This window comes from Corvus cornix, chromosome 1A, assembly GCF_000738735.6.
Source record: "Corvus cornix cornix isolate S_Up_H32 chromosome 1A, ASM73873v5, whole genome shotgun sequence".
Taxonomy (NCBI): Eukaryota; Metazoa; Chordata; class Aves; order Passeriformes; family Corvidae; genus Corvus; species Corvus cornix.
Window position 1 is genome coordinate 62026736 of NC_047057.1, and position 20155 is coordinate 62046890.

The 20155-nt window shown below is 41.7% G+C and overlaps 1 protein-coding gene across 2 annotated transcripts in view; it reads right to left on the reverse strand.

Annotated features, from left to right (window-relative positions):
- Window positions 1-244: 244 nt before the first annotated feature.
- The window catches only part of SHISAL1 (shisa like 1), a 70873-nt gene continuing 50962 nt past the window's right edge, over window positions 245-20155 (reverse strand). For both annotated transcript variants that reach the window (XM_039571145.1, XM_039571142.1), the window contains one exon: window positions 245-4156. In XM_039571145.1, coding sequence (XP_039427079.1) covers window position 4156 — 1 coding nt within the window. In that variant the 3' untranslated portion in view covers window positions 245-4155. The remainder of the gene's footprint in view (window positions 4157-20155) is intronic.

Consider the following 20155-nt stretch of genomic DNA (forward strand, 5'->3'; position numbering starts at 1 on the left):
ACTAAATGGAACATGTATTGATTTATGCAATGGCCTTAGTGGTTTTCTTGAGGTGTGGTTTGGTTCTTGGGCCCCTTCCCCCCCATTTCTAAATCCAGTCTTTGTACACTCTCTTCATTTTACCCTTGTACAGACTTTGGAATTCTGGTATCTGGGGATTTCCTGCAGATGGAAAGGAAGCCATGAGTTTTGAAGCTATTGAAACACTTGGAAGCTCAAATCTCTACAGCTATTCCACACAGCATTTGAAACACTAAAGCAAGTTTTATTACAGAGATTAGTTTACGTTACACTCATTTATTAAAACCTAAGGACATCTTTATAAAAACTACTGTGTATAAAGACGAGAGCAGTGCAATAGCAGTGTAAAACACATTTTTGGTTTACTTGGCAATCACTTTAGAAAGACAACATGGTTCATAATATGAAGTCAGAGAATGCTGCAAAAAATAGGACAGGATTAGACCAGAAACTAGATTAGCAAATCACTGGACACTGGCACGTATTGATTTCAAACATCAAGTGTTATGTAAACAGTATTATTGTCAATGTATCAATAAAGAGAAATCACTGCAACCCTAGAATTTCTAGTTAGCTTAATTAGCCTAAAATAGTCCGCTGACTATCGAAATAGACTATTGTACTGTATATATATTACCTTCTTAGTAATTTACTACTTTTGTAAAAGGAGGACTAGAAGAAATGTCTGTTTTACAGAAGAGAACTTTTGAGGCTAAGAAAAGGTGTTTCTTCCCGGCCAGTGGTTGAGGTTTTGTTTTTGTTGCTTTACTTTTTGTACACAATCACAGGTGTGGAACAGAACTGACTTTAGAAAATCATTTTGACGTGTTAACTTCGCTGCTTTTTCAAGTGGACAGTCCTCATACAGAAATTACAGCCGTAGTAAAACTATAAAAAACAGGTCTCTAAAATAGCTGCTACAATATGCTGAATTATACATTAAGAGGCCAGATTATTTTCACTCTGGTTTTTTGTAAAATCGATAACCAGGCACAAAAGATGGTTAAAGTACAACACCAAGTCCTGCACAAGCTTTATAACTTATCTTTTTATGTCCTACGTTATACACAGCAATTACTAAGAGGTTGGACACAGATCTCAGTGAAACAGAAGAGAGGAAGTTAGTTGGACAGGGGAGGAGGCTTCTGGAGCAGGAAGGTCACTAATAGCCACTGAGATAGACAGCTGCCATTGTCGCATAAGGGGTTATAACTTACACACTTTTGTAAGTCTTAATTTTAGATCCCTTATTTTTCCAACCAGATCAGGATGGACATGGAGGAAAATACAACTATTTTAGTCCAGATCGTTTCTTTTAGAGGAAGATTGTGTTTGAACCAGTCTCTTTTGGCAGAAGTAACTGAAAAATTCATTGCAGTTTATCTGGTTCACCGTAATTTTGATCAAGTAGATGCCGGGGGATACCAGAGCACAGCTACAGAGGTGGCTGAGGTGTTCAGGTGGCTGTTTCTGCAGCCAGTGCTCTTCTCCAGTGTCCCAACACCAAGAGAGAAGGGCTGAGAGAAATGGTGGTAGGGAAATTCGTGGTGCACTATTTCCCTTTAATTTAAGGCCCAACTAGCATCAGTCTTATTCAGGATCTTTTATTCTGCTAAAATAGAGAGACTATCAGGTGATTATAACAACACAATTGATGAAAAATTGTTCACTAGCTATGACATGGATTTCTCCCTAAATTAATTGGTAGGCAGAATCAGATTTTCAGCCAGAGAGTATCTACCTTATATTAACTGGCTCTGTATAGAGAACAAAAGAATACAAACAAACAAAAAGCACATCCATTACCAGGTATAGGTGTACTAGAAGTAAAGCATAAAACTGCTCATTAATAACGCACAATTCCCAAAGGGAAAAAAACCCTTACAAAAATACAGTAAGTCACACAAACCAGTATCTAATACAAATTCCTTTATGAACATAAGCTTTTTCCAAAGCTCTCTTGTGGCAGTCATTACCTCACAATGAAAGCAGGTGCTGGGAGAAGGTAAAAGGACCAAGCAGTTACTGCAGAGCGCCACACTGGTTACTGTGGATACTTTTTTGGGTGTCTGCAGGGGTTATGGATCTTGGAGCCAACGAGGAAGTGTGGAGGAGGCATAATGTTGGCATGGATGGCATCACCTCCAGCTATGCGGTTTCCTTTGCTTTTCTTGGGAGTTCTTCCCAGCACTGCCTTACAGCTCATGTCTCCCACCACCAGGAGCATGGATCCTGTCCCCATCGAGCTCTCCTCTTCAAGGAGAGGGCAGCTTGGACTGTCTGCCAGCATCTGCAAGCTACTTACAGCATGTCTTTGCTGGAGGGCCTTTGTGTTCCCAGCTAAAGTGCTTTGAACTTTAGCAGTGCTAATGACATATTCTTTCTAGGAAATGAGGCGAATCTCTCAGGTTCAGCATGAATCTAAAGAATCTTGACTCTGTTTTATTTGAGGTGCTGCGTTATAACGTGCACTGTGGCAGCTCCCTTAGGTCTCTACAAGCTGGGAGTGTGTGCAGGAGCTTCTGTGATGAGTGAGAATGGGCCAGGCTTCACACTTTCCCGGGACAGGATGGAGTCTAATGCCTGCAAGGTGGCAGTCCCACCCATGAATTTGTTCTGCCTGCCACTACTCAGTGATACCCAGCATGTTTAGTTGCTGGTTTGCAGAGAAAAGGGGCACGTGCATGTTCATATCCTACTGAAATTGGGCTTTATTTGAAGACTGGACTTCCGCTCCTGTGGTTTCCAGCTTTGTTGGGTCCTCCAACGCTATTTATTCCTGCATGGTTTTAGTCATGTGCCATCCTGAACTCAGCAGTCACAAATTAAATCACTGACAAGAGTGCCCCTTTTGAGTTCTTCAACAGAAGACTAAAATTTATTCAGCCAAAGAGGTACAAAAGGAACATTTGATTACTCTTTAACAAGGTACTCCTCATGTTGTGGTTACATGGTAAAATACATAATTATTTTAAAGTTACTCAGATTTGCAGGACAGAATATTAGACATGAAGGATTAAATTGGCATTATCATGGCTTTGTGTTATGACTTCCAGATGAAGTCCTCTGTTTGCTTGTCACTGCCAGGTTCTCCATGTATATATCTTAAAGAACTGAATTTCACAGGATTTGCTTATGTAATTGATACTGTATGATTTTAAAATAACCCCATCCCGTGGAAAGTTAAGCCAACTTATTGCAACCTAGTGACCAAGTGCTCCACATCCTTCTGTGGCAGAGTCCTTGCCTTTCTGGCTGCCAAATGGATTCTGAGATTTGAGTGGGGTAAACTCTGCAACCAGTCAGTGGCTGAGGGAATTGGACTATTGCTTTGTAAAGCAGAGGGACAATGGTATTATTGCGTTTGAAATATACAGTTTGTTGATTTTTCTTCTGTTTCTCTTTCAGCTTCAAGGAGTATGGGGGTGGAATGGTGTTGCATCCTAATAAAGTTGCCCTCTTCAAGAACCTGAATTTAAGATGGGCTCAGATGTTTGATGTCTTAGCAAAATCATTGCCAGCAATCTAAAACTGTGCATTATGGTTAAAATGATTGCTACCCTGCAGTCTAACTCAATGAAAGGGCTCTGCTTACCTTGCAATGCATAGGACAATACAGTTAACAGTGATGTGAATCACCAGCATCTACCCTATTGTGATAAAATGTTCACCAGAGAACTTTGGAAAAACTCACATTCAGGATTCTGACACTTAGATTAGGCTCAAATGGCAATTGATGGATGGGGAGGCAAAGAAAAGTTATCTACCAAAGGTTTGTCTTGTGGTTGTTTTCCACCTTTGTGTGGATTTGCCAGAGCAACTTAATTTTCTTCCTACTGAGCATTTTCTCAAATATGATGCTTCCTTTCAGAGATAATAATAGTGTCAGTCTAGAATTAAAATATTGCTTACAGACTACTTTATCCTGGAGACTCTTTCTATATCATTTGCCTGTACAAGTTGTTTGAATGGTGTCTTGTCTTCAGGTGACTTGCTCAATCTCCCTCTTGTAGTCTTTCTCTCTCCTCCTTATCCATAATTTTTTCAGCTCTTATAATTTAGTTGACTTTCTTGAAAGCTGCTCCTTGAAGTCTGGTCTTACCTCTCCCATCTTGAGGCACATCAATATAATTTTCTGGAAGACATAAAGCACAAATAGTTTCCATAATGTTTCAGGAACATGCAACACCGAAGTATTTCTGTGAAGAAAAACTTGTAGTATTCTCAATTGTAGGTTTATTTTAATTCAGATTTAGGCATTTTTTGCAGTACTGTCATCCAGGGAGGACCTCCAGACAGAAATATGCGATTTTCTTACAACTCTGAGGGTTTTTAAGCTTTCACCCAAAACTCAGTCACAAACCTGCTAAGGTTTGACAGCTAATTCCTTTCTAAAAATCAAATAGCCTAAACAGCCTTATTCATAATAAAAAAAAAAAAAAAAAAGAAAAAAAGAAAAAAAAAAAAAAGTTGTTTTGTTCTGTCACTGTCCTTTTCTGATATTGGTAGAAATGCATATTAACACAACATGCAAGGCCTCTTATGAGGTCTGCACACAGATGAAGTTTAAAATGAGTTGTTCATATCAAGAAGAGAGTCTCAGGAGACTTAGCTATAACTAATTAAAAAAACACCTGGGGAGAGAGAAACTGAAGAGTATGAGCACATATCTTGGCTTGCAGGCACCTCTGTCCTTCACAGCACCTTCAGCTGTTTCTTCCCACTCTTCTGTAGATTGCCACGTGTGGTTCACCTCCTATGAAATGCTTTACTAATCTGCTATCTGCATAATCTAAATCACTAGACCGTTTGACAGGATGCAGTTTCTTTTAGTTATCTACTTGCTTTTAAATAGATGTTTAGAGATGAAGCAGAGCAGGCATTTGTGTGTTCCGGGACAAAATGCAATTTTAAACGTGTTGGACCTATCAGCCTCTTTTCCTCTACCTGAGTGTCCCAAAGTTGCTGCTGGCCAGGTCCTTCTTCAGGTTAATGCAAAATCAAGAGTGTCACCAAGGTGGTGTAAAGTGAGTTACTGGAGTTCCTGGACCCAAATACCATAGCAAAGTTCATGAATATTTGTCTGCAGCACAGAAGCTAAAATAACACTCCTGTAAGTAGCTTGGATTTCCTGCCAATTCCTCTCATCTGTCTTAAGCTATGGGAGAATGAGTGGGAGGATGTGAACAGCAGAGCCAGCAACACATAGACCCCACTCAGCTCTGAAAGCCTCTTGCAGCAAGTAGGAAGTTATCACCCTGCCTTTTCCAAGCTGGATGAGTCTGATGCCGAGTCCACAGCCTCTCCCTGATACTAAATCCTGACAGGACAGTTGCTACTAAAAGGTCCTCTTCCCCTACAAAAAGCTAAGTGGGGCATGTGCTTGATTGATTGACTGGTGGCTGGACCAGTAAGGTTGGGAGGAACTGCTTCAGATCATTTTGCAATAGCAGGATCCCATAAAAAACACCTGCATTTTCCTAAGAAGGATGAATGCTAATTTCTGTGAGCAAGGGAATATTCCATATGCTATATTCCAGTCTCCCAGCACAGTGTGCTTGGCAACAGAAACCCTGTGTTTGTCACTTCTGGTCACTTCTACAGGATTTTAATGCATGTAGAGCTGAAGGCAGTACTCTGGAGGTGGCTCAGGTTGCTCCTTTTTTCCTTTGCAGAGGTTATTGTCACTGTACAGCACCCCAGGCTGCCACTGCTGCTCTTCCCAGAGGAGCTGTGGCTGGCCCATCCCTGGAAGTGTCCAAGGCCAGGTTGGACAGGGCTTGGAGCAACCTGGTCTAGTGGAAGGTATCCCTGCCATGGCAGGGGGTAGAACTGGATAAGCTTTAAGGTCTGTTCCAACCCAAATCATTCTGTAGTTCTATGATTTTCGTTGCCTGACAAGGCAGCAGCCAACTAAAAGATTGCCTCCTCTTTGACAGCAATAACTGCTTGGTGGCTCAGTTCTGCTGGAATGAAATGAAGGAATGATTCAGAGCCTCTGGAGGAAAGTTTTTTCAGAGATTTCTGCCATTTTTCTGACAAATGAGGTAAACAGTTGCCACATTCACCATTACAAGGCCTCTGGTTAAGTTGGTGTTGACATAAAAGCGCCATTGATCACCGCAGTCCCTTCAGGCCTCAGATACACCCTGGATCCATGACTTACACAAGTTGTGGCTCACAGCTCCCACGAAAGCGACCGGTATCTGCAACTATTCAGGTTTTACTCTGGCATAAAATGGCACTACACTGATCTGAGCAGACCTGCTGTGATCTGCACCCGTTGAGGTTCTGCTGCAGTGCCTTCCAATCTGGTCAGTGGGAGAAAAGCTTTTGCTCTCTTTGGTCACAGGAAGAGCTGGGATGCCAGGCTAACAAACAGCTTTCTGCAATAAGAAGCCTTTGGTGGCTACACCAGTTGTTACAGGAAATAGGAATGCGCCCTCCTTCCCCAGAAATGAAAGGACAAGGGAGGACAAAGCACAAAGCACTAGGCTTTGTAAAAGCCCCACCAGATTGAAAGGAAGGATATGAGAAATTAATTGCAGGACAACCATTAATTGAAAAGCCATTCAGTTGTCTAAATATATTTCAGACCAGAAAGAAATAGAATATAATCTAACCCCTGTGCCTGCGGAGTCTGCCAAAGAGCAGGGAAATAATTTCCATAGTTTGGCATCTGTAGACTCCTATGGCTATGTTATACAGAGCATGTAACATTATATCCAAAATAGATACTGAAAGGTTGCTTGGGTTACCAAAATTAATTCTTAAAGTTACAAAATTCCAAAATGAATGCTGCTGGTTCAAGCTCAATTTGGCCATCTTATTTGCATGAAAGAAAGTGGAAAGTCTGAGACTTTTTAGGTGGGGCTCATCTTTTTTTTTTTTTTTTTGGGAGAACATCAAAATAGCTGAATGATTCAGGTTTTTCCAATGCAGAGGAAACTTCAACAAGAAAAAATTGCTTCAGGTTGGCTCAGTACCGAAGAGATTGAATGTTTAGGTCTTTTTGAATTGACAAGGAACAATTCAGCATTAAGCAGTGGCCCTGGGTGCTGCCATCTTCAATAAAAGAGCATTAGATTTGCCTCTATTTTCATCCCCAGGCTGAATAACCTCACTTTTGATGGATCACAAATTCTCATCTGGTCTAGCTGTGCAATGCATCCTGGCACCTGCATGAGGTTCAGATGAGAGGAGGACCTTAAGTCGTGACAAATTAATTTTGTCACAGCCACTGTGTAAAATGACCACCATCACTGATAGCTACCACTAATATTTCTGACTAATAGCTGGCTCGGGGAAGACAGACATCTGGTGCTTAAGAGTTTAAACAAAATTCAGGCACTGGAAATGTTCAACTTGAAAAACAGACTGAAATTTCAACTCCAGTGCTGTTCCTACCATAGCTGACAGTTCTGCAAGAACGGAGAGAAATGTCAAAATATGTTTGAAAGCGAATACCTCAGCATGGTGGTAAGGTTTAAATGGAATGAATGTGCAATACATGCCTGATTCACCAGAGTTAAACAATGTTGCTCTGCAGGTGGAGAGAAACCATTTGGATTATTTGAATTTCCCTTGCATTATGCTTACAGCAGTGTATTTGCTCACGCTGCAACCAGCTAACATCAGCACAACGCCTGTGAGGTCAGACACAAGGTGTGCAGGTCACCTGTCAGGCTGTTCTCCCTTCCACCTGGAAAATGCAGGTGGGAAACAGGCACCTGCTTACTTACAGTTCTCTTTCACAGCAGAATCGCTTGTCTGTGTTAATTATCACCTAAGGGCATCACGTGTTAAAAGGGTGATTGCTGTCAGCTGTCTCAGACATTGGAGCACTGCAGAATGTATTCAACAGTCGCAAAGACTGCTTCCAATGGATTACTAGAAGGGCTTGCTAGAAAAGATCAGCCTGTGAAAAGATCAACCTGTGAAGCAGCGCAATTTTAAAGAACTTTCCATCTGAACAGTTTGTTGTGAGTGCTGTTAAGTCTGCTTTTTAAATTGCTCTCTACATTTCCTAAGAATCTCAACTCTAACAGACCAATTTCAGCTTGTGCAACTCCCATAAGGGCTCGGGGGATATAAACCAAACAGCAGATTGCATCACATCACTTCTGAGAGCTGCTCTCTGGATTTAGAGGAACTTTAGAAACTTTGGGAATATTTTGTGCTCCTAAGGGACAGGCTGGCTTGGGCAGAGAGAGCTGCTGGCAGATGTCAGGCAGGTACCTGCTCGCTAGGTCATGCTGCTGCCCTGCAGAGGAAGGTTGATGGGTCAAGGGAGGTGCAGTGCTGGTCTCTGTGCCAGAGGGAAAGACAAGAACTTGAAAGATTTAAACTCCACTGCTGCTTATTTTCCAGATAAATCTAAACCTAATATTGAGACCTTCTAATTAGTAACAGCTGTGTCCCCCCCGTGTGCAGTTACCCATGAGATTAGGTTATCACACCAGTGGAGGAGCTTTGTTTGCCTCTTTAAATTACTTTTTAATTCAATTCCATGACTTTTTATTGCTAGTACTGAGTTCAGAGATGGTTTTCAGAGGAACACTTTGCATACACATGTGTTTGGGCTTCACACTGGTAGGCCCACAGGTTTGGACTTGTGTCTAGGACAGTACTGTGATCTGGAAGCCAGAGAGCTGGGAAACAAATTTCAACCAGCCAGGAACTGGTTTTGATCAGCCTGGTTTTGGTACAGCCTTCTGGTCACACTACCAAAGATCTGGCTGCTCTTTCAGTAAGTGAGGCTTGAGATCTGCTTGGATCCAAGGCCTGTCCCACAAACGGATGCAGGAGGAGGTCTGGCACTTGGAGGGGAGCCTGGAGAGCTGCTGCAGGCGAGGACTGGCTTCCTCCAGCTCTTTCCCCTGAACTGCGGGTATTAAAACAGCAGCTGGCTTAACTTTTGTTATTAATATGGCTGCCTGGCCAACAGACCAAAGCTAAGAGGGAAAACTGGTTTCCTCTAGAGTCTCTGGAATATCTATAATTGTACGAATTAAATACATCTTTTGTCCCATCAGCTGGGTTGGGTGGGAGAGGAATGAAACCACACAGGATACAATTTTCTCTCTTTTTTACTAATGGCCATCTTTTACAATACTCACTTGCAAAGAGCAGTGATTTGAAAACAGCTGGGTTGCTAACATAAATAAATATTACCTATTGTAAATAATGGTTTCTGAAGTAATCCTATGCTCCTGAAAGTCAAGTATTTTTCAATTAGTAGCAACGTTTTTCATTTGGTACTTCCTGAATTGGTTGATACTCCTGAACACTCTTCTGGAAAGTAAAAACATCCAGGAGAATTTCTGACGTTTGTTTTTATTTTAAATGGAAACATGAAGCATTCAAAATTTGATTTACAAGTTTTGAATGGAGGAACAGATGAAGGTTTCAGGACATAAACGGAAAGATAATCACTGAAAAGCTGTCTTTTTCCTCACTGAAGAGCTGCAGGCTGACTTTTCATGATCTGAAATTCTTCCTCCTAAGGTTTTCTTCCTCCTCTTAAGGTTATTTCAGAAAAATACTCAAAACACCCCAGACCTTCCAAAGAGTCTTAAAAGAGTGGATGACCAATTACAAGTAAAACTGAAAATTAGCTGGACTTACTAATTCTCCAGATATTTATGAAACCCTTGTGTCACTAGGCTGCCTCAATCAGATGTATTGCCTGAGGCTGGAATTCAGTCTGGTTGATTGTTGATCAATTTTCCTGCTAACATGTGGCAGCCATTAAACAGCTGATAAAACCTGAACCAAAATTTCTTTGTATGATTCACAAAGAAAACCCCAATCCCGATTTTGCTATGTAAACAGTTTGAGCTGCCTTCAATTTTTTTCAAGACCCCAAGGCATCATAATGCCAAACTGAATGTGGGTATCATGTAAGGAACTCTAGACTTTCTATTCCACTTGAGAATGTGCTCATTTTCACATATTTTTCAGGTAGCTGGAGTGACCAAATAGCTTTAATTGCACTCCTGTCATAGAGAAAGATATTTTAAAAGAGAGGAACTATTGCTAGAGGCAAGAGAGTATTGTTTTGTCTACTTCTTTAAGGTCCAAGCACGTTGTTTTGGAAAGGAGATTTATTGCTGTGTGTAGTGTAATTTAATGGCATAGATACTCCAAGTGGGTTTCATCCCACCTAACTGCAGACATCAGAATGGTAAGATGGCTTAATTTTGGAGAGGCACCTCAGGGTCCTTTAGAAACAGAAAGCAACAGGCACCTCTGCAGAGCTGCTCTACTCCTCCTCAGGCTCCAAAAGAAACCAATAGTGCAGGAGCCTAAGAGTCCCAAGCCTAACTTAGGAAATGAGAAGCCCTACTACCCCCAAAAACTGAATTATAAAATGTGCAGCACTAGTACAGATTTCTCTTAACACCATCTTCACTCCCATATTGCCACATGCAAATATACAATTTTGTATGTAAATGTATGCAACTCTGTTTTACAGTCCAGTACCACTAAGTGGAAGGGTTTCTGTAGTCTCCATGTTCTGGTTAGAAACCTTCTTCCCTCATGTTTATTCACCATCAGATTTGATTAACATGTATAACAGACCCATAACATCCTAAAAGATTCTGATGGAGAACCCAAGGCCTGTAGGTATTTCCTCAAACACAGCTACCTCTGGAAAGAGAAGCAGATTCTTGTCCTACATCTACATGTGCAGTCCTAGATGTATTCTTCCCCCTATCTCACAAACTCAGTGGCAGTAAGGATGAATCCCTGAGGCTCAGGACGTGTCAAGAGATGCTGCATGTTCCTGTGGGTGGGGTAATAGATGGGCACTTTCTGGAGCAGGGCTTGATCCTCCATTTGTTCTTGGTACTGCTGTAAAAGCTTTCCAAAAAATCTGTGAACTTGAATATTTCTGCATCTGTGGTAAGGACTGAGCTATCTCTGGTTTCAGCTCATCCCAATTTCCCAAAAGCTGCTGTCACCAGCTTTCAAAATCTGTTCCTAGAGAGTGGCTCTGACATACCCCAGATACTCAAATATTCTCCATGTTTGCTGAGCTCTTATACAGCAGTGCCAAACCATGTATCTTGGATCCAGGAGAGCACAGTGGAAAGCACAGGAGGCTTTACAAGAGTGTGCCCTTCTGTGTTAAAATTCAGGTACATGATAGGAGAAAAAGGCCTCTTTTCATGCTGACTGACAATTTCAATTTAACAGATCCACTAGAAATTGAAAGTGAGGTATAAAGAATAAAAAGCAGTAAAACTTGCCATGTGGTTTTTAATGTAGCTTATAGGACACTGCCTTCCCCTGCTTACACAGTCCCCTAATGCACTGAAAATACTGACAGGGATATTTTTAACACCCACAAACACCAAAACTTTGGTTTAACAGTATTACCTGATTCAGAAAGAAGGGCACTTACAGAGCAGCCTGGTAACTTTTAATTTTTTACGCCAATTTATTTATAAATGAAGGTCATAATTGAAAAGGCTGTTTGTGTAAGCTATACTCAGTATAGCTCAGAGTATCTTTGCTTATGGGGATGGTCAATTCTAAGTGTTGTAACAGGTCTTTGCAAGTTACAGCTGAGGGTAAATGCAGCTCAGTTATACAGGACAATGTGGTTTGTACCTTGGCATTAAATGTACAGAAAAGTTAGTGAGTGCAGGAGAAATGTGGCCAGATGTAAGGAATATTTATTATTGTTTATTTATGTATCTATTTATCTGGCCCACAGTTTCTGTATTTAATCTCTGACATTTTATATATAGGTATAGCTTAGCTTCTTTGTAAAATTCAAGAATAATCTACTGAGCTAAACAACAGCCCAGGCCAGCCTACATCAGGTGAATATCCTGCTCTTTTTGCCCTAACAGTCTCTGCCATCTTGGCATTAGCAAAATTCAAGCTATTGAAATTGCTGCCTAGCATGTCCTGATGTCAAACAGAGGCTGAACCCAACCACTTTTGTGGAAATTGCACTGCTGAAACATACTGCAAGGGGAAAAGGGGTCAGCCAAATATTAGATTGGACTGTTCTGGTACCATTTGCAAAGCTTTGAGGTGCTGACTTCTTTCGAGGCCCACAGAAGTCAATAAAACTGAAAGCCACTGAGACGTCAGGGGACTTATGTTAGAAGGGGACAAGATGTTCAGGGGACAAGAGTTTCTCCCAGACTCTATTTGAAAGAAGGCAGCAGTGTTGGTTTACAAAGCAGATCAAATTAATATATTGCTTGAACTGGATCCCAGCTGGATCACTAAGAAATACTCCAGGCTCTTGTTCCCCTGGTAGGAAGGTGGGTGCTGCAGGGGCAGGGGGGTAGAACAGCGGAGGAGAAGGAAGGTGCCCAATTCCTGTGCTGGCCTCCAATAACCAGGGAGCCCCTCTGGGTGCTGGAACTGCTCCTCAGCCTCTGCACTTCATCTGACTAAGGAAGTTATTCCCCCTTTCTTTCTTCCATTTCCATTTTTCTCTCCCAAGTATGAACAGTCTTCTGAGACAAGATGCATGTGCTGCTTCCCTCTGCCTCGCCAGAGGCTCAAATTGCTCCAGCTGCAGCACAACCATCTATTTAGGAGGGAAGAATCAGTTTCAGCACTTGAACTTTGAATACCAAACCTGTGGTTTAGTCCAGAGTTGCGTATTTACTCCAAGTTAAACTAGCTTTTTTATTTACCCCTGCGCAATACAGGAGATTCTGTCGTTTCTGGGAAGAAAATGCATATTAATGACGTGAGAAAAAGTACTTTTGAATTAGTTATTCCTTTTACCAAAGAGCTTTATTTTATGCTCTCACTTTTCAGTATTAAGAGGGCTGGCTAGTCTTCTGACTCAGAGTTCAAGAGAAAATATGTAGTAATTACTGTGTTGAGAGCTTTCATTGTAGGATGAAACCAGTCGTGTTTCCTGCAACTGTTCTTTCGGTGTATGTTTTTCTTTTCACAACTGGATTTGTGTGGCTTTTCTAACAGCAGGAAAATTTGAACTATTTCTTTTAAAATAAGTTTCTGAAGATATTTCAAAAAACAACACTGAACTGCTTTTTAACGTTAACAAAAGTATCAACAGCTAAAACCAATAGGAGTACAGCCTTTGAAATTTAACCTGGTTCCTGTTTGGCTTCCTGTTGTAGATCCAGTATGTGTTTCCTTGCACATAATCATCCAAGCAATAAATAATTTTTAACTTTGTTTCTTTGCAGTCAGAAGCAGAAGGATAACAGCCACAACACCATTGTTGGTTACAGCACTGCACACTGGAGGCAGAAAGGCGGTTTTATGCACAAATGCTTCTTCCCTCTTTCCTCCCCGCCTTTCCTATGTAAAAAAGTGATAGTAGAAATTGAGCTGTGTTGTGATGTGGAAAGAGAAGAGGCCAAGGACCTTGGGCAATTTCAGCAGAGTGCAAAAGACAAGGAAACAACTTCTGTTCCGTGGTTATCTGGCTGGTTTTACACAGAAACGTGTTTTGACGCCAGTGCTGGAACTGTGACTGGTTTATTATTTTTATACTGTCTCACAGCCGCATCTAGATATGCGTCTGCTAGGGTATCAAATGTCCTTTGGCTGCAACAGGAACTTTGTGTATGGCTCAGTGACAGTGTATGACCCCTGCAGAGCAGCATTTCTAGAGTCACAGAGAAAGAAAAATGGTGCTTGGCTGGTGTCACAGGACTGAGGAATTCCACTTGGTATGGCATGGTTTGAATGATAATTTCTGAAGCATGGAAATTTTTTGTTGTGAACCATTATGACTGCCAGCTGGTGAGTTATTCTCGTTTTGTTCTACATTACTTTTCATTATTTGCCCTTTTTTTTTGCATCTGTGTGCACATCTCCTATTGTGGATCTATTGTACGCTCATTTTTTCATGACAAGAATTTAAGCTTCTTACAGCTGCCCAGTGATAACTGCAGCTATCATGTGTGCACTTTGACATTAGAGGAGAAACAGAAAGGCTGCAATAATTCAGGATGATTAGTTCCACAACAGCTTTTACATGCACATGCTGTAACAGACCCCACTGCTGGATGCTCCTGTGTCCACTATAATCTCACAGCACTTCCACATGAAAATTTGGTAGCCTGTTACATACAAAAATAATCTTTACCACCAGTGGCTCCCTGCACCCCCAGAACCTGACAGATGAGTACTGGGCAGGTGGTGCTGGGATGAGGCTTTGCCCAGAGATTCCCATTCTCTGGAGTGATTATGCAATCACTGCACAGTTGCACTGGCATCAGCAGCTATTATGCAGCAGCTGCATAATCAGGCATTTATTAGAAAGAGGTGGGGAGGAAGAAGGCCACATGTTTGTCCCCTGCAGTCCTGAATGGCAGAGGGTGATACAACTGAAGAAAAACATTGTGTGAGTTTTGATGTGCAGCTGTTGGTTTGTGTTTTCTGACTGCTCAGTAAGCATGATGAGCTTGCCATGCTGGGAAAATGGGATGCTTGGGTCTCACCAACCCCCTGCAGCTCCAGGCTGGGGCAGAGGGGCTGGAAAGCTGGGAAAGGCCCTGGGGCTGCTGGGGACAGCGGCTGGACATGAGCCCAGGTGTGCCCAGGGGGCCAAGAGGCCAATGGCACCTGGGCTGTGCCAGCCATGGGGTGGCAGCAGGGCCGGGGCAGTGACTGTCCCCTGTGCTGGGCACTGCTGGGGCCACACCTCAGATCCTGGGGCAGCTCTGGGCCCCTCAGGACAAGAAAGGCATTGAGGGGCTGGAGCGTGTCCAGAGAAGGGAACTGAGCTGGGGAAGGGGCTGGAGCAGCAGGAGGGGCTGAGGGAGCTGGGAAAGGGGCTCAGCCTGGAGCAAAGGAGGCTCAGGGGAAACCTTGTTGCTCTTTACGACTATCTGAAAGGGGGCTGAAAACAGGTGGGGGTCAGTTTCTTATCCCAGGTAATAAGCAATAGGGTAAGAGGAAACAGCCTCAAGTGGTACTAGGGAAGGTTTAGGTTGGATATTAGGAGAAATTTCTTCACTGGAAGAGCTGTCAAGCACTGGCAGAGGCTACCCAGGGCAGTGGTGAAGTCCCCATCCCTGGTGGGATTTCAAAGCCACGTGGATGTGGCACTTGGGAACGTGGGTTTGGCAGTGCTGCTGCAACGGTTGGACCTTAAAGAGTCTTTTCCAGTCCAATGATTCTATGAAAACTGATGTTGGTGTGAGTCTTCTGGGACTGCAGCCTCACCTGTTCCCCAGACAAGTCAGATTTTTGAAGAGCCATTCTCTTAGGGTGCTCAGTTTGGCCAGCTGTGCAGATCTAGCTTCCTGTTCTTCCCACTGTTGCTTATATTCCACAAGCTCCCTTGCCAATTTTAAATTTACAAGTAATGGGTGTTCTGCTGCATCTCAAGACACTTCCTTGACCAACTGCCAACTTTAGAAGAAATGCCTGTTTGGAGGAGATGAGTCTCACTGGCAAATTTCAGCTGGATAAACGACTTCTCTAAACTCATCTTCCAGCGTAATGTCAAACAAATAAATCAAGCCAGGCTTCCAAGCAATTTCATCCATCTTAAGATAGGTGGAACGAATAACCCCCTGGAAATGCCTCTTTCGATGTGTTAGTGAGGATAACTAGTACATACAGGACTTTTAGATGGCTACATTGACTGAGTTTAATCCTGCTCTTTATCACCAGTAAAGATTTGTATAATTAGATCATCCAGGTATTGGATCTTTTTCTGTCTTTGTTTGCTACAGCCCTCTGCTATCTTAAATCTCCTTACCACGAAGAATTTACAGACTGAGTTAAAATTGCCTTTTAGCCTTGAGCTTCTTAAACTTCTTAGTTTGACCAACTTTTGAGAAGTCATGTAAGCTCCACAGCTCTTTCAGAATGCTGTCCCATCTGTCACTAGGATTTTTCCTGCTACAGGCCTTAGGGAAGGTGGTGTTTCCCTCTAGCAATCTCCCCACTACTCGTGAGACAACAGCTCCCTACTTCGAATTGGCATCTCCTCTCTGTGCACTCCAGAATTCTATTTTCTGGTTTAGCCATCATACTGTGTAAGAAACTGATGGTGAGGAGTTACCTGCTGTATCACTGGGTATTTCAAATAGTTCCAGGATATTCTCTATCAGCAGTGCCTACAACAGAGCACTGGAGAGGGAGCTGTGCTGTTACCCAAACCATCACAAAATTGTACACATACTAGAACAATGGCAGTATTGCCAAATATTTTCAGTGCGGCCCTCACAGATAAAACCAGGTAAGTTCTCCATTTCCTCTGCCAAATGGAAGCACCAGGAGCTGACTGGGTCACCCAAGCACGGTGTAGATAAACACACCACAACCTACTAAGGAGTCACAGACTCCTGTGGTAACAACAGCACTAGCTCCAGCTCCAGCCAGCAGCCTCTGAGAACAATAAAGCCAGACAATCCCCTAGCTCATTTTTACTAAGTTTTTTAAACATTCCAGACCATGTCTGCACTTATTTAACTAGAATAAAAGGAGAAAAATTAAATGGAGGCAGCTATTGCCCTCACAGGTGAAATTTATTGTTGTAACAAACACTGCAAGGTTAGGACTCAGAATGGGAAGATGGGGATTATTCCTCATCATCCTGATGCTTAAGGTGTTCTTTTCCTATTATCTCACTTGTCTCTTAACTCCTTCAAAACCCACCCCTTGCAGCCAAGTATGATTGTTGGACTGCTTCAGGTATTTCTACTTTTGCTTTATGTATTGCCAAGGAAAAGACAGGAAGAGTCAACCCAAGGCTGAACCAACCTTCCATTTTTTTCTTCAGGAGCATGTCAGCTAGGTAATATTTTTAAAACACCTACAAAAACACATTGACAGTTTTTTGTCTTCTTTTAGTTGTTCATGCAAACACTGGGGGTCTTTTTGAGATGCCTATTTTTGTTATGCTCTGAGAGGTTTCAGTGAATATTAAAAAAAAAAATGGAGTCAACTCTCAGTTCGTCATGTAATTTCCTTTAAAATGTCTTAAAATGCAAATTAAGCAGGTGTTCTTCTGGTTGCTGTTAACTTCAGCAGCATAAGAGAAGTTTGGGAGGCTTCTGGTGAGTGAAAGGCTGATCTCTGGCTGCCTTCCAGTCACAATTTCTTCAGAATGTTTTTGGTGAAGCAGTGCTGGAGATGAGCAGGTAACAGGTGCTGGGTTCAGCAGCTCCCTGTGACTCACCACTTTCCAAAGACTGAACGCCATAGAAAATTACTTTGCCTCTGCGTGAGTGATTAAAATCTGTATCACTAATCAATGCAGAATATAGTTAATGACTGTTTAATTAATTTACTGTAATTCTTGATGAAGCAGTTCCTTTTCCACGTGACAGCCATGATTTCCAGCAGACAGGAGGGAGCCTGTGTGCCGTGTGCTCAGCACAGCTCAGCTCAGGGATATGATCAGCTCATTAATACACACAATTCCTGTAACTAGGACGACTCCTTTGTGCATAAAATCCTCCCTGATGTACTAGAGCACCAGTCCTTCACGAAGAAAAATTGTAGGTGGAGCTTGTTCCCTTCCAGATTTGAGCCCCACAGTCATTTTTCTGCTGTGAACCACTGTGCAAACACCTTTCCATTGCTGCCTTTAACATTTCCTGTCAACAGGTCTGTCTCCCCCATAATTCCACCTCTGAGATTCCGTGGAGCCTAAGCAAAGTTTCCCACTACCTAGAAACACCAGAAAACAGATAATCCTACTTGCTACTGGGAAGTAAAGTAGCCTATTTCCACGCATAACCACTTTTTACACGTCTTTTTTACCGTCCTGTATATTATGATGGGTGCCAAGTTTCAACCAGTTATTCCTCTGCTGCTGTTCTCTGGAGGCTACAGGATGTTGTGCTGATTAAACTCATTTCCACTTTGAAGGAATGTACCTCACCTGTTCTGCTTTGGGATCATGTTATCACCTGACGGGGGACTAACTTTAGCAGCATTTCTTACTGTGTTCCAGTGACGTGTCACATTCCTGCCATTTCATGTCCTAAGCTGGTTTTATCTCCTCAGCATTGCACACTTTTGAGAAACTTTTGATGTGGATTTCAAACTCTCCTCAGAGGTGTTTTTTGTCTGCAGTGAATTGTAGACGCCTGTGCCGTATGTATTTATGACAGTGTTGATCATGTAACTTCCCCAAAACACTTTAAGTTCCTGAAAATTGTTTCCTGATTGACAACAGCATTCTCTCATGTCTCAATGAAGAGTAAAATGACTCAGATCTCAATGTGTCTTGATTTTTTTTTGCTTTTGAGACTGAAACAGCCAAGATATATCTGATATCTTGCTAATAATGAAAAACTGTGTCTAATTTCTGGTTGTTCAGTGAAACATAATTATAAAACCAAGGTCATACAGACATGTTTCAGCACTTCTCTGATGAAATGACTGCTGTGGTTGTTTTCATCATGATCTCATCAGGGGACAGGGACAATAAAAGTAATGATGTGGTAGATTCCTGACCTCAGCTCTCACTGAAATTAATTGTCTGACATTGTTACCATTTATGGTCCTGCCTTGAGCATAATCACGTAAGTTTCTGATGTTTTCATTAATGCCTGGTATCCCATAATATGCCATCGTTTCACACGGAAATTTTAGCTTACTTAGAAGATCTTTTGCTACCCCATAGAAGGGTTATTTATTACATATGGCTTTTTGTTTAATAATAACTCTGAGAATAATAAATAGGTCAGCACAGGATCTTCAGCTCTATTACCCGTTTGTTCCTCCTCAAGTTTAGGGAGTTACTTGTTTTTTTGACATCCAAAATATACATTGGGAGTTCATTCTCCAAGGTGAAAGCAATGGCATCTTACTTCAGAGACTCTTATCTTGTTTTTCCTTCTCCCTTCTCACTTCTGTTAAAAGCACAAAGTGTACATAGATAGTTGTTTTGCAGGTATTTTAAGTCGTTCTCTGGGGCTTAAACTACTCATGATGAGCAATATCCTGACTATATATTTTTCCTTTTTTCTTTTTGAAAAGTGCTTTCTTTCAGTTCAGAACAATGAATTACACTAAATCTCCTACTCAAAAATCCTGTTGCCACTTTGCATAAAATAAGGCTTGTCCATTTAGATCATTAACTCCAGCTCCTCAACACCTCCCCTTTAATTCTTTCTACCACTGGAAATATCTTTGGCTGATGCTAAAGTTTCTCTGTCATACTTCAGAACCCAAGTGAGGAGGTTATTTTACTTTTCTGTGCATATTTAAAATATGTAAAACAGGTACAGGCTGTTAAAATTGCTATTGAGCATCTGGCACCTAAGAGGATGCAAGGGGCAGGACTTCTATAACTACCAAAATATTTCTAGAGTCTTTTCAAGTTTACTGGTTTCTACTGGGACAGAGGAGATGGAATTGGTTGATAAAATTTGGGTTGTCACACTCCTTCCTGTGTGATGGTACAGTGTTGTGACATTATGCAGTGAAATTGTGGGTTTAATTGGAGCCTTCTGATTTCACATAAATTTTATGCTGCTATCTGACACTTCAGTGGTGTCATTCCAGATCTGTATCATGGAGATGAGGTAATGCTCTCACTGCAAAAAATTCTGTCTTGAGTGGATGAGAAAATTCAAATATGGAAGATGTTCAGATCTGGTTTCCAGTAATTTTACTAGATTTCATTTCTCAGTGTGCAGAGTTCATTCAGCAATTATATTCAGATAACCTTTTGGCCTAGTTACTATTTTCTCACAATTCATTACCATATTTAAGTTAAACTGCTTCAACTGTACAGTCCATTTAAAAGAAAGTCTTCCTTGAAGCTGATGAATGCAATAGTCCCAACTCGATGAAAAGGCTGAGAAACAGCTAAAATAGGGAGTATCAATCAGCCTGCATCCCATGAAGCTGAAGTTAGGAATACAGAGAAATCAGTGTGGGGTCTATAATTTATGGAGCCAAAGGAAAAGGAGAATATGGCATGAAATGAACAATATGTACTACATATGTATCAACAAAAGATGCAGTTTGTGCATATCAATGTACACAAAGATTTAGATTGAAGCAGACAAAAAACCTTGCATCTTGGCTTAACTTCACATGGTAACAGTTAATTTCTAAACACAAGGAAGGAAGCAAGCAGGCACTCAGTAACTTGAACTATTTAAATGCAAATGATAGAACCAAAATCACCCAATAATTTGCATGT